Genomic DNA, 12,375 nt, shown 5'->3' with positions numbered 1-12,375 from the left:
CAGAGAATAATGTCTTTCTACCCTATTTTGAGCTGTGGTAAAACAGGCAGGCAGAATACCCCATTTTTAACTAAAATAGCAGGGTTTACAAAGTTGAGTTCGTGAGCTCTTGCTGAAAGCTGGCTGTGTTTCCTGGTTTAGATTTTTAGGTTGCTTCTCTTATTCCAACCACTAGAGGGTTTCATAATTGCACATTTCAGTGCATTTGATATATTTTTGCAAAGCTTTTTCCATTACGTAACTTCTGCTGTTGAAATAGGCTTTGTCATATGCCTGGTCGATTTTCAGAAAAAGGAGTTTGATTCTGCCTGTAGGATTGGCCTACAAGTTCAGTTTTCCCTTCAGGCATGGTGCCATACTTTTCCCCTCTGACTTTTAAATCCTGACTTCTGAATTTCAAGCTAAAAAAATTTTTTGTCAAGTTCTGGTACCTGTTACCCAACAGGTATTTACAAAGGTCTTAGAAGTAATGTCACGTTGGGGTGTCTAGAGTTAAAGTAATGCTTACCAGTTTTTTGAGGATTTGAAGTTGCCTCTGCCAAGGACCCATGACAGTAAGTTGCTGTTAAGTTTAGATATCTTTGTGCAACTAAAACAAGCTTTTGTGTCTTGTCTAGTTGAGTGGCAGAGATATCTTTGTTTTTACATTTCCAAAGTGTTCCTACACTGGAGTTAAGCTATTGTAAGTGAGGGTGCTTTATATGGGAATTTGTTTCAGACCTGTACCTATTCCACTGGCAGTCCTTGGCAGTGTTTCTAGAAGCTTTTGGACACAGAGGATTTCTCTGGCAATCTTACAGAAAAGTGTGCAAATGCACAGAAGCAAGTTTTCTCAAAGATAAATGTACTCATTTTTTTTGAGTGACTGGATTTTTAAGCACAATGCAGTACTGAAAAAAGGAGAATGGACTTCTTATCTTGTTGGTTTTAGCTTTTTACTTTCTAGAAGCTTTAAGGGTAAGATATAACGTAATGTATACTGTTTAGGTGTTTGCAAGTAAATGTGGTTCATGAAGTTAGAGATGGGATAGAACTGCATCAAAAAAGGATCCACCTGAGGGTAGCTGAGTTTTCAGATTCATAATTTCTAGATGTTTTATATGCTGCTTCCATATTTTTGTTAACATCTTGTCCAGCATTGTTTTGATTTTGAGTATCAATTTGTATTGATTTATTGCACCAATGAAAAAGAATTTAGTACAGTGTTTCTGTACTCAGATTTCTGAGTTGCTATACCTGCGTGGCACACAAATTGCAATCGGTTAAGATAATCTTATAATCAGGTAAACTTCTGCATGTGAGTACTTTCCAGAAATAGTTTTCACTGGTACCTATGTAAAAAAATCTGTCATGTCATAGCCAGAATTCATTTTGAAGTTTATACTTGCTCTGGAAGGAGTAAGGAATAAATATATATTAAAAAAAGTGAATAGCAGCTACGTGGGGAACATGTTTCAGTAAACTTTGTGTGTGTTATGAAACATATACAATGTGTTCTGAAAGCCTCGTTTTTTGTCAACAAAATATTCACTGGAAAGGCAAGATCCAGAGTGTATGCATGTTGTTGAACAATATTTGTTTATTGTAGGAAAATAGAAGATGAAGAAGTAAATAAAGACCAGATTCTGCTTGAAAAAGAAGCTGAAGTAAGATGAAAAAATTCTGTACTCTTGTGATGGGGGAATTTTTATTTATTTTTTATTACAATTAGACAATTGATTTGCATGATCTTGATAATATGTAAAGGGAAAGACAGAATTTACTAATATAAAGTTATTCAAGGTGCAGTAACAAAAGAGAATATGGAGAAGTATAGAAGAGCCTCAGAATATTAATTTATTGGAACAAGCGGAATCTGGTAAATGTCAGATTCCATTGTACAAGTTGTTTGTGCGGGAAGGGAGAGCCATCCTCATATATGAGAAAAGGCTCTAAAATTAGCAATTGCAGATGGGGAAAAAGTTACACTCGGCAGCAAGGGAGGAAACAATGGTGGGAATTACCAGGAATGAAGAACAACATGAAAATTCTCATTTTGCCACTACGATAAATCCATAATTCAGAGCTCTAACACTGTTTTTGTGGTCCCCCTAATTCAAAGAGGATATAGCCATGACTAGAAAAAATACAATGAATAGCAAAGAGTGGGCAGAACGGCTAAAGCAGAGACCTGAGGCAGGTCCCCTCTGATGGCATACTACGTAATGTTCCTTTTGGGGAGTAGATGACAGAAGGGAAGGATGTAGTGAGAGATTTATACAATCATAGCTGTCAGGATGAATGGGAAACTACAATAAAAGAAGCAGGCTGAATTTAATAAAATTAATAGGTGGCTTTTTTTTTTTTTTAACAAAAAAGATACTTTTAAGGTATTTGTAAATTGTGGTACTCATTAGCGTGGAATTTTGAGGATATTGAGAACTTGAAGGTGGTCGCTAAACACAATGGTAGAATGTTTTGATTTAGAAAGTTCTGAATTGACATATTTCTAGAATTTGAGAGCTTATGTCATGTGTGTGCACCTGCTGTTGGGTTTTCCATTCATTTCCTAATAGCCAGTCTGGAAAGAAGGCTGAGTTAGATGGATCTTTTGATATGCCCTAGCCCAAGAAGACCCTCAGGCTCCCCGTACTGGCCTTAGTAGCTATCCAAGTCCCAAAAGATATCCAGGGAAAAGATTGTTGTTTCAAGGAATACAAAAAAACTGTAGTGTAACGTCTTACTGGTTTAATTTTCATTGTTAAGTTTAACATTTCATTCCGAGTTTAAAGTGTAAATATGCAAAGACACCCGAAAATGTTTCAGTGGCGAGGCTGACTTCCTATCTATCAGAGTTTCATACCATAAAAGAATTTAAGTAAACCCTGTTGAATGCACAGTAGTTAGTAGCTGAGTTACTTGATTACCCTGTGTTTAAATGTTGCAGTGTTGTACAACTGAACTAAAACAGTTTTTAATAATGCATACATCGCCTTGGATGGTTTGCCTGTAATCCTTGCTTCCACCTAGTCATCACTAGTACGGAAGTTGAGAAGTAATCCTCACAGGGTTTTATTTTTGATGGCAGATATAGGTGTAGTTGGAGAAACTTAAACAAGCTGCTTGTGTTCCTATGATACGTTTTGGTGAGTGTGCTTGTTCAGCACTTCAACACCATCATTCTTACCTGTTTAACTGAAATGGAAATCTGTGCTTCCTCTTAGGGATACTTAAAAACCTTGTCCCGAGTTAAACTAATAAAGCCTGCTTATTTCACTCAGGAAATTTCCAACCTCTTAGTGGGTGAAGATGGGCAGTAGAAAAACAAGCCATAACCTGAGATTGCTGCTTGTCAGATGAAGCCAATGCAGATGCGTGTTCCCTCTTTAATATGAATAATAAATAGTGTGGTGGCAGCAAAGGATCGTGTTCTGAGGTGAGATGAGGCTAAAGGTTTTCCTGTGCTCTACTTTCAGCTTCGTCGCATGCAGGAGATGATCGCGAGAATGCAGGCGCAAATGCAGATGCAAATGCAAAGTGGAGAAGGAGATAGCAGTGGACATCATGTATAAAGTCTTTGGTAAGGTGTTCAAATAGCTACGTTACAGAGTTTTTCTTTATTACTCATTATTACGAGTGCTATTAAGTTTTGGAAAAATATTTACAGGACGTGTTTGTGTAGGTTTCAGCTTTCGTTTTAATTTTTAAGGTTTAGCTGATGTTTATGAAGTGAAGTGGCTTGAAACTAAACCGAACATTAGTGTGGCCTTACACACACACACATGCATTCATTTTTTTCAGAAAGTCTATACAATGTATGTTGGAAAGAATCATGGAAGTAATCTTTTAGATTGTATAAATGGGTAGTTCTCAAACTCACAAAGTTGTTTCATTGTGACTTTGAAAATGTCTATGCTTCTTTTTTATCAATGTAAGAAGATAGCAGATCTTAAATTGCATTTTTCTGTCTTATTTTCAGATTACTTTATACCTTGACTTAAAGGAGACACTCTGGATTTGAATTATGGTGGTGTTACACCAGAAAGGAGGCCTTTTGCCCAATTTGTGACTTGGAGATTATTTTAGAATTTAACATGGAAACGCGTTGTGGTAACTCTTGTGATACGTATTTCATAACATGTAGTCAGTCAGTATTTTATATATTATACACACTTGACTTTTTGTTTTGTAATTCTTATATTGAGTTTATTTTCAGTTTCCCATTGTATTAGGGATACAAAATAGACATTGAAACTTCTAGCCTGACATGGCGTTAGATGATTTGCTTTAATATGGCTTATTAGTTCCTTGCTTTTAACTTTGTATTATGTTTAGAAATAAACAGCTATTAGTGATATCAGTAGTGTGTAATAGTCACTAATTAGGGAAACCTGCAAGGTTAGTTTTATATTTTTGCAGTGTTTACAGGTGTGTGTCTGTGAGACCCTAGACCTTCTTCTGTCTCTGCTGAGTGCAGGTGATCTCCTTTGGCCTCTGCAAGTATCTAGTTAGAATTCAGGCATGCCTTTTGTCTTAATAAAAGAAATAAGAGGAAATACCTCTTGAAGGGCACACTGTATTTTATATGACAGGCATTATTTCCTTCAGATTTAACATTGAGGGCCATACATTCTTTACTGTTTGCCTAAAATTGCTTACTCTGTATTGCGGAGAATCTTTAAGAGTTTCTTGTAGGTCAGCACAAATCAGTCCTGCTGTTTTCTGGCATTACTGTAACCAAATAAGCTTGAGTAATGTTGGTATGTTAAATGAGATAAACCCCAAAGAGTAGTTTTCTGTCCATGGGTGTTTCCATATCCAAATGCATAAGAAATTCTTTAATTCCTAGAGAGTATTTTCATACTATTTTTAGGGCATTGCAAACTGTTAATTGTAGTATAACATATATACTAGCACACTTCCCTTCTTTTTAGAGTGATCTGTGCCTGATAGGATCAAAGTGAACTGTATTTTAATGTCCTGGAGTTAGCAGTAATACTTATGAGGTGACTCCAATGTGTTACACAGTTTTTTAGGCCAAGGTCACTTTCCTTAACGCTGATAGTAAAGGAAACTGGTTTTGAGCTTGGCTGGACTTCTGCTGCATATCGTGGTAGGTACTGAATTTGCCATATGTAATAACAGCTATAGCATACAGCTACGTAGGTGGCAGCTAAGAAGAGTAAGCAGTTATGCACTGTTCTTGGCTTTTCTGGTACTTCTGATAAAGCCAGAAATCATATTTCCTAATGTGATGTGTTACAAAACACTGTTATCTGAACAGCCAATAAATAGATAGAATTCCAGCTTTTCTCTGTTCTGAGCTCAGGTGCAGCAATGATTTTTATAAATTTTAATGTTGTTTTTTTTTTGAAAAAGTAATAAGATTTCTACAGCTAATTTCAGTGATATTCAAATGGCTAGATTAAATATGAACCTGCTAAGCAGAAGAAATTTTTACCTGCCTGAAACTGCTGTTTTATGAATTGCTTTATATTTGAATCTTTCTAAAAATGTGAAGTAAAGTTCTCTGCCCTAGCCTTTGCTGGGGAGCTCCATTTTTCTTTGCAAAAGCAATTATTCTCAAAGGTTTATGTATGACGCATGTGATCTTCCCTAACCGTCACAAAGGTGTAAATGAGACCCTTTTTATATATGTAGATGCACAGAAGTGCTAAGTCCCATTTTGTCAAATTAGATACACGTAAAACTTAGATGGAAAAACATGCACTTCCAAGCTCTTGTATTGCCTTTTCTAAATAGCACATAGAAATAACATAGCAGTATTACCAGAAAAAAAAAACAAAGCAACAACTCCACAGCACCTTATGTATTTCTAAATCTTTGATACATTTTTGTGAGTCAGTACTCATAAATATACCAGAAAAATAACTCGTGTCTTCCTAAATATTTTGTGAGCTCCCATACTGTTCTGCAGTTGCCACCAATCCGGTTTTGTTCTGATTCTGCAGCATTTGCCTGCTTTTAAGCTATTATTAGTCTGGTATCTCTGATAAATGTTTTGAGCACAGCGACACAGTGACATTTGTGTTTTCACATATAAGCTTGGTAGGTACTGTAAGCTGCAATAGTACTGGGAACCAGTACTTGAACTGTGAAATCTGTGTGTGTGCAAACCAGTCCCTGGTTGTACATATAACTCTCTGGGTATGTTGCTTTTTCTCCTGGATTTTCTAACGTGGGAGTAAAAGCAGGTTGTCTGTGCATTAAGTGCTGTTTGGTCACTACCTGTGGAATTACTTTAGGCTATATCTTAACCCCTGAAATAGCATCTATCTATTGAAATATTTCATCAGGGTAAAGTATTCTGGATGATTCTTAGGCAAGTGATTTTTGATTTATAAATTCTATCAGGAGAAATATTTTCATAAATATTTTTTTCATAGGAAAAATCAAGTTTATGGCACTTGCCATTTTAACTGAAAGCTAATTGCTTCTCCTTCCCAAGTCTTTGGGGGCGATCATTTGTTGAGTGCCTGATGTCTCTGAAGGTCTCTTTCCCCTTCAATTCTCTTGTGTTGGCCTTGCAGTCAGTGGTTTCAGGTGAGACATAAAAAGTGAAACTATGTTTCACAGATTTTTTTTTTTTTTTAGACAAACTTCAACTACTGGTAGAAGAAAGACTGGGAGACAAAAGGTAGATGTTTGGTGTGATGTTGAACTGGCTATAATTTGTTTTCTTTTATAGCTTTGTTACAGTTTCTAATTTAGGAGTCAAAATACTTCTGAATTTGCAGAGGTTTATATTTGGTGGCAAAGATGTCTTGCTCTTGGTACAAAAAACTTACTGTTATATTCTGTTTTATGTACTGTCACTAGCCAAGACTATAATAAAAATGCAAAAACTTTTTTTTTGTCTTTTGTTTTGATTCCTTATTATAATCAACCCTGGTAATGTTTGTTTGTTTGTGGTGATATGTTTTAAATATAAAAGAGTAATTTAGACATGGTTGAAAGAGAACACCATGATGAAGGTGCATACAATATGTCCGTTAAATATGGTATGCTCCACGTTTATTGGTACGGTGCATTTCCCACTGGGTGTTCCCAGAGATGCCAAAGCCCTACCTATGGGACCTTGCTTTTTCAGCAGTTCTCACCAAACTTCCACGTCCCTTAGTTACTCTGTTAACACAGAATGAAGCTACTTGTTGTGGGTGGTGCTTTAGGTGGAAGGGTCATTGTGTTTTCCAGTGAATTGTGCTTCATTTCAAGAGGGAGTCAAAGGCTGTTTGATCTTTGTTCTAGAAATTCCATAATAATTTAGGGCTCAACTTCCTGTAAAACTACTTCATCCACCTGTATGGCTGTTACAGGTTGAGAGCACCAGGCTGTGTCCTTGTTCTTAGATTCCTGAGCTGACTGTTAATACCAGAGCATTTTATGGCAGTCCTTTGAATTTGAAACGCGTCACTTTTCAAGTGCCCTGACCTCGACAGGTCGCTTAAGGTTGCTTTGCTGGATTGTTCTGCATTGCTGGGAGGTGCACATGGTGCTGTCAGATCACTCCGCAGGGGTAAGACTTGTGCATGCTGTGACAACTTCGTGTATTGTTTTGAAGTACATTTATGTTTATGTTTTGTAGATCTGCAGTGTTTAGTGTTGAAATGATCCACTCAAGGAAGATTCATCTTTAGTCTCTAGTGGGAGAATAAGTAAGGAAGCATCCTTATTACGTCAGACCTACTTTTTAAAAGATTTTTTTCTGTTTATTGATTATATCTAGAACTTTCAGAACAGCATCCCTTTTGTCACGTGTAGAATACTTCTTTTTGTGGAATTCAAATCCGGTTCTGGAAAGAGGAGTGCTGAAAAAGAATTGCACAATGATATTTCTAGAAAAGTTATTATAAAGAAAACTTCCAGATTGGTTAGTTCTGTGCGCATAAGGAAAAAGAATGGTTGTGGACAAGGACTGAAATAGCATGGCAAAAGTGACTTGTAAGACACCTCTTAAGGCTGGGCAGACATTGTAAGATTTTGATTCAGAAAAAGGAAGATTGGGATCTCCAAAAATATTTGGTGGCAGTATTCTGGTATAAATATTAAAAATGTGACCTGCAAAATAGATCTAACTATGCACATTAAAAAGGTCCTTTGTGCAGTGGTGTGCTATTGACAGTGCTAGAAGGAACGTTACACTACTCTATTTTTGTACTACTATTTTTGTAGGCAACATTGCTGACTTATGTGCTGGAACAAGTTTTATTTCAAATTTGTTTTATAAAGCGAAGCTATTGGATTATTTTGGAGGAGTTGCAGTGAATTATTAGTATAGTTATGCAGATAAATTCATGCATTTTTATATGCAATAGTATAGTGCAGCTGAATATATTCGGCTGCAGATTTTTCTGGGTAACTGCTTTCTCTTCTTTATACGTATCTTTTTCCATTTTTTTAGCCTTTTTTGTCTGAAGGCTTGTCTTAGACATTTCTCCTTGCACTTTTATGAATACTTCTTTTACAGTCGTTTTGTCCACTCTACTATTCTGCAACATACTTAAGATTTTTTTTCTTCTGATCATCTCTATGCTGTACAGCAGGGTTGTTTTTTTTTCCCTCTCCTGTCTTTAGACTCCTGCCATTTCTCTGTTTCTTCCATTGGTACCCTGCAAGCTTCCAGCATTTTTCTCTAACTTCATCCCTCACTTTGGGGTAATGTTCTTGTAGATTGCAGTTGTCCTAGTTAGAACGGCAGTGGCTTGCCTACAGTAGCAATCCCTTTTCTGAGCACTTGACCAGGATGTAGGTGGAGATCAGTCCTGGCCACCTTGGCTCTTTAGCAAGGAATGAGGAAGGAGATAATTTAGAGCCTCTTGTTTATCTGTTTCAGGTGAATATTAGGATGGCTGGGCTGGAGATCAAATTTACACCACTTGCTCCTAGGTTTTCCATTTAGTTGACGCATGTGGATAAATGAGTCGTCTCTCTCTCCTGCTGCTTAAACGCTCTAATGAACTCAGAGAATGGTAAGTAAGTGACTGAGAAGACAGCTGTCTTGTGAGACTACAAGATAAGAATGTTTGGCACTTCATTAACAAATCCTACCAAAAAGGACTATATTCAACATCTCTTGTAACAATGCACTCATGCAGTTTGCTACCCTGTGCAGCAGTATCAGAAGTGCAAAGGGCTGGAGTGTTTTATTGATTTATTTTCCACCAAAGCTGGAAAATAGTAGAATATCATCACAAAACACTCTGAAGCAAATGAAGTTCAGACCTAAGAATTTTAACCTTAAAGTTGGTTGAGTCGTCTTGTTTATATTTGAGTAGTTGGTGTGAGTGCAGAGAAGCTTCCTGCCTTAGGTAGCTTGCGCCAGTGACTTCTGTTTATCTTGTGGTTGACCAGACAGACATTGCATGGATCTTCCTTTCAGAGTGTCTGGCGTGAAAGCGGCTCAGCATACATCACGTCGCCATTTCATTGACTGCTCCGTGCTGTTCTTGCCATTTTGGCTTGCTTCTGTGCCCTGAAGCAGGAATTACAGCATGATTTTGCTAGCCTGTTCCACAGATTTAGTGGTAAAAAAAGGTGAGCAAAATATCTGCAAACTCTTGCTTCTTGACCTCCGTGTAAAGGAAAAAGGAGAAGAACCTCATCTTCTCTGCCCTTCCCTGGACACGTAGCAGTAGATCCTGGAATGCTGCCTGCCTTGGAAGTGTCTGAAATAGCTAACAAGGTTGTTAATTAGTGACAGTCTGGGAAATGTGCAAGAACATATTCTGCAAAGGCTTTGGGAAGAATTGAAACTGGCATTTAGGAAGACATTGCGTTGGGTTTCAGTACAATGAACTCAAGTCATTTGATCTTTATTTGCTGTTTTCCCAACATTATATACGGAATAGTTCCCAAAAACCTTATCACTGGGCTCCCACTGACAAATACTGAGAGGAAGCTAGAAAGTAACTCTTAAAGAGATTCCTGAAGTGGAAGGAAAGGTTTCGTTTGGCGTATTAAAACACTTTATAATTGAGCTTGCCATAGAGTTTTTCCTGCAGGCAATAATTCCAGAGTGGATTTCTCTGGAGAGTTAAAATGTGCTTTTCTGTTAACTTGTTGTTTTAGAGCCCCATTCCCACCACATTTGTCTCTTGTGTCTGGAGATGGTAGGTAGTGGTTCTGGGCTGCAGTACATCCTTCCTATTCATTCAGGCATCCTAGAAGGCAAGGAAAAAAAAAAAAGGTGGTGCAGGTGTGGTGGTGATGGGAATGCAGCCCAGTTTACCAGCAAGGCAGACGTTTTCCCTGCATATTTACCAAAGCCAGTGGTGTGGTGGCTTTGTGCTGCTGGACTAGCTGTCTTCTCAGTGTGTCACCCTGCTGCCAGAGCACACAGGCACAGAACCCAGTGCTATGAGGGATCTTTTCGTCATCTGGAAACAGAGGTGTTGTTGCCTGCTTGTGTGTTGTTTTGATGAGGAGATATGAAGGATGCAGAAACCAGCCTGTTGTCACACTAACCATGTGAGAGGATGTGCCACAAAATCAGATTTGGTGTAACTCTGGGTCGAGTCCAGAAACAGAACAGAGGCAGCATGAGGAGGAGGAGGAGGAAGTTTGTCCAAGGACTGGTTTGATGGCCAGCTTTGTTGTCAGCGTGGTCCAGACGCGATAGGATGATCTGGGTCTGGCTCACAGCCACTTAGAGGTGTGTCGGTTTCAGGTGTGCTGGGGAGTTTCTCCTGTGTTTAGCAAGGCAAGATCTTCTGATGTATCTGTAAGTTTGCAGGTTTCGTTTCGGTACTTGAAATGCAAAACGAAGCTCGTTTCCACCCACAGGAATGAGTTCCTGTAAATCTAGCGAGACAGAGGAGGTGTCCAGCTATCTCCGACCGAGAACAACATGCTTTTCAGAACCTACCTCTGGCTAGAGCAGAGGCGGTCCTGCAGACAAGCTGTTCGGTTGCAAGAAACAAGTCCCACAAGGCAAGAAGTGCAGTGCTTTGATTGCTGTGGGAAAGACAGAGCTCCTTGATAGGAAAAAATGAGCAGAGCACTCCCTCTGCCAAGCCTGGGGCTAACTCCTGCTTACTTTGTTTGAATCCCAGCATAAATCATAAATGGCTTTGTAGGACTGATGCAGGTAATTGTGCTCTAGTCTTGGCCCTCCTGAGATCCTCAGTTTTACGCGTATCTTCAGTGGTGATGTAACTGCTGGTTGGCACGTCAGATTTAAGGTAAGGCTGAATTCTGAGAGAGGTCCAAGTTGCCAGACAGAAATTTCTGCTCAGCCATGTTAAGTCACATAAAGGAAAGTAATTGCAAAAGGTCAGAAAGATTTGAGTTAAAAGACATGCCAGCCATTAGCAGCTTACTGTGTTGAGCTGTCTTGCTTAAAGTGCCTCAAGCTGGCTGTCCTGTTTTTTATTGAGAAACAAATTGAGGCTAATGGGGCAAAGAGAAGGAATCACATCGTTTTTCTAAGCAGAAGCCAAAAGTTCCTGGGAAAATTCCTGTGTTGGAAGCAGAAGTCCAATGTTATGTGAAGATAACTCAGTGTATCCTATAGAATGAGTAAATAAAGACACCCTGATAGCTAATGCAAAACACTTATTAAAACAGGTACCGTACTGCTTAAGCATCGTATTTATTAAAATAAAAGAAAAAGGAACGGCATTGACAGTAAAATACTTTATTCAGAACATGCCCACTCCTGCATTTATTAAAAACAACAGGGGAATTGCAAATTACTGTGTTTAATTCACTTCTAAGCAGCTTTTCCAAAATGCAGAGCCTAAAACCTAGGTCAAACTCTTCCCATAGTAGTTACTTGCTCAAATGTCAGAGATTTTTTCCCCTGGAGAGAATGCACATTTTGGCTCGGCGGTGGTGTTTTGGTGAAGCAGTTCGCTTGCTGACTAGCAAAGTCAGAAAGTTCATAATCGGAGCGAGAAAACTGGTTGTAATCTTCCTCCCATGCTCAGCAAGTAGGCTCAGGCTGCCTATTTCATTTGCTTTGAAATAAGGAAAAATGGCATTGCAAGAACGGCTGGCAGGCCACGTGGAGCAGCTGAACCACTGGCCAAGTTCAGTTTCAGCCTTTCGAGCATCAGTAGGAATTAACATGCTCTGTTGCCCGGCCCAAATAGCTGGGACCATTTGTGGGGGTTTGGGCCCAGAGAGAGGAATCTAACAGCTTGCTGTTTAGCTAGAAGGTACCCAGCTGGTTACCTTATTTTTGAAAGGCATGAGGCGGCACAGTTAGCCGGCATCACTTGAGGCTCTGAAGCCGTGTTTCTTTGACAGCAGAATAATCGCCATGCTTACCAAGGGATTAGTGCTTGTGGTTCTTTGGTTTCTCTTTTTGTTCTGAAGGATCCTGTCTACCAACTAGGACTAGGGCTTTTTGTCTTCCATACCTAAGAGACTTTT

General features: G+C 38.7%; 1 protein-coding gene across 1 annotated transcript in view; it reads left to right on the top strand.

Annotated features, from left to right (window-relative positions):
- The window catches only part of SEPTIN2 (septin 2), a 32,295-nt gene that overhangs the window by 16,257 nt on the left and 3,663 nt on the right, over positions 1 to 12,375 (top strand). Inside the window, exons 11-14 of the mRNA XM_080604985.1 lie at positions 1,589 to 1,646; positions 3,456 to 3,559; positions 3,959 to 7,516; positions 8,834 to 8,969. Coding sequence (XP_080461111.1) covers positions 1,589 to 1,646; positions 3,456 to 3,551 — 154 coding nt within the window. The 3' untranslated portion in view covers positions 3,552 to 3,559; positions 3,959 to 7,516; positions 8,834 to 8,969. The remainder of the gene's footprint in view (positions 1 to 1,588; positions 1,647 to 3,455; positions 3,560 to 3,958; positions 7,517 to 8,833; positions 8,970 to 12,375) is intronic.

This window comes from Anser brachyrhynchus, assembly GCF_964034855.1.
Source record: "Anser brachyrhynchus genome assembly, chromosome: 9".
In the NCBI taxonomy this organism is placed as follows: domain Eukaryota; kingdom Metazoa; phylum Chordata; class Aves; order Anseriformes; family Anatidae; genus Anser; species Anser brachyrhynchus.
Note: the sequence above shows the minus strand (reverse complement) of the source record. Positions and strands in the feature narration are given on the sequence as shown.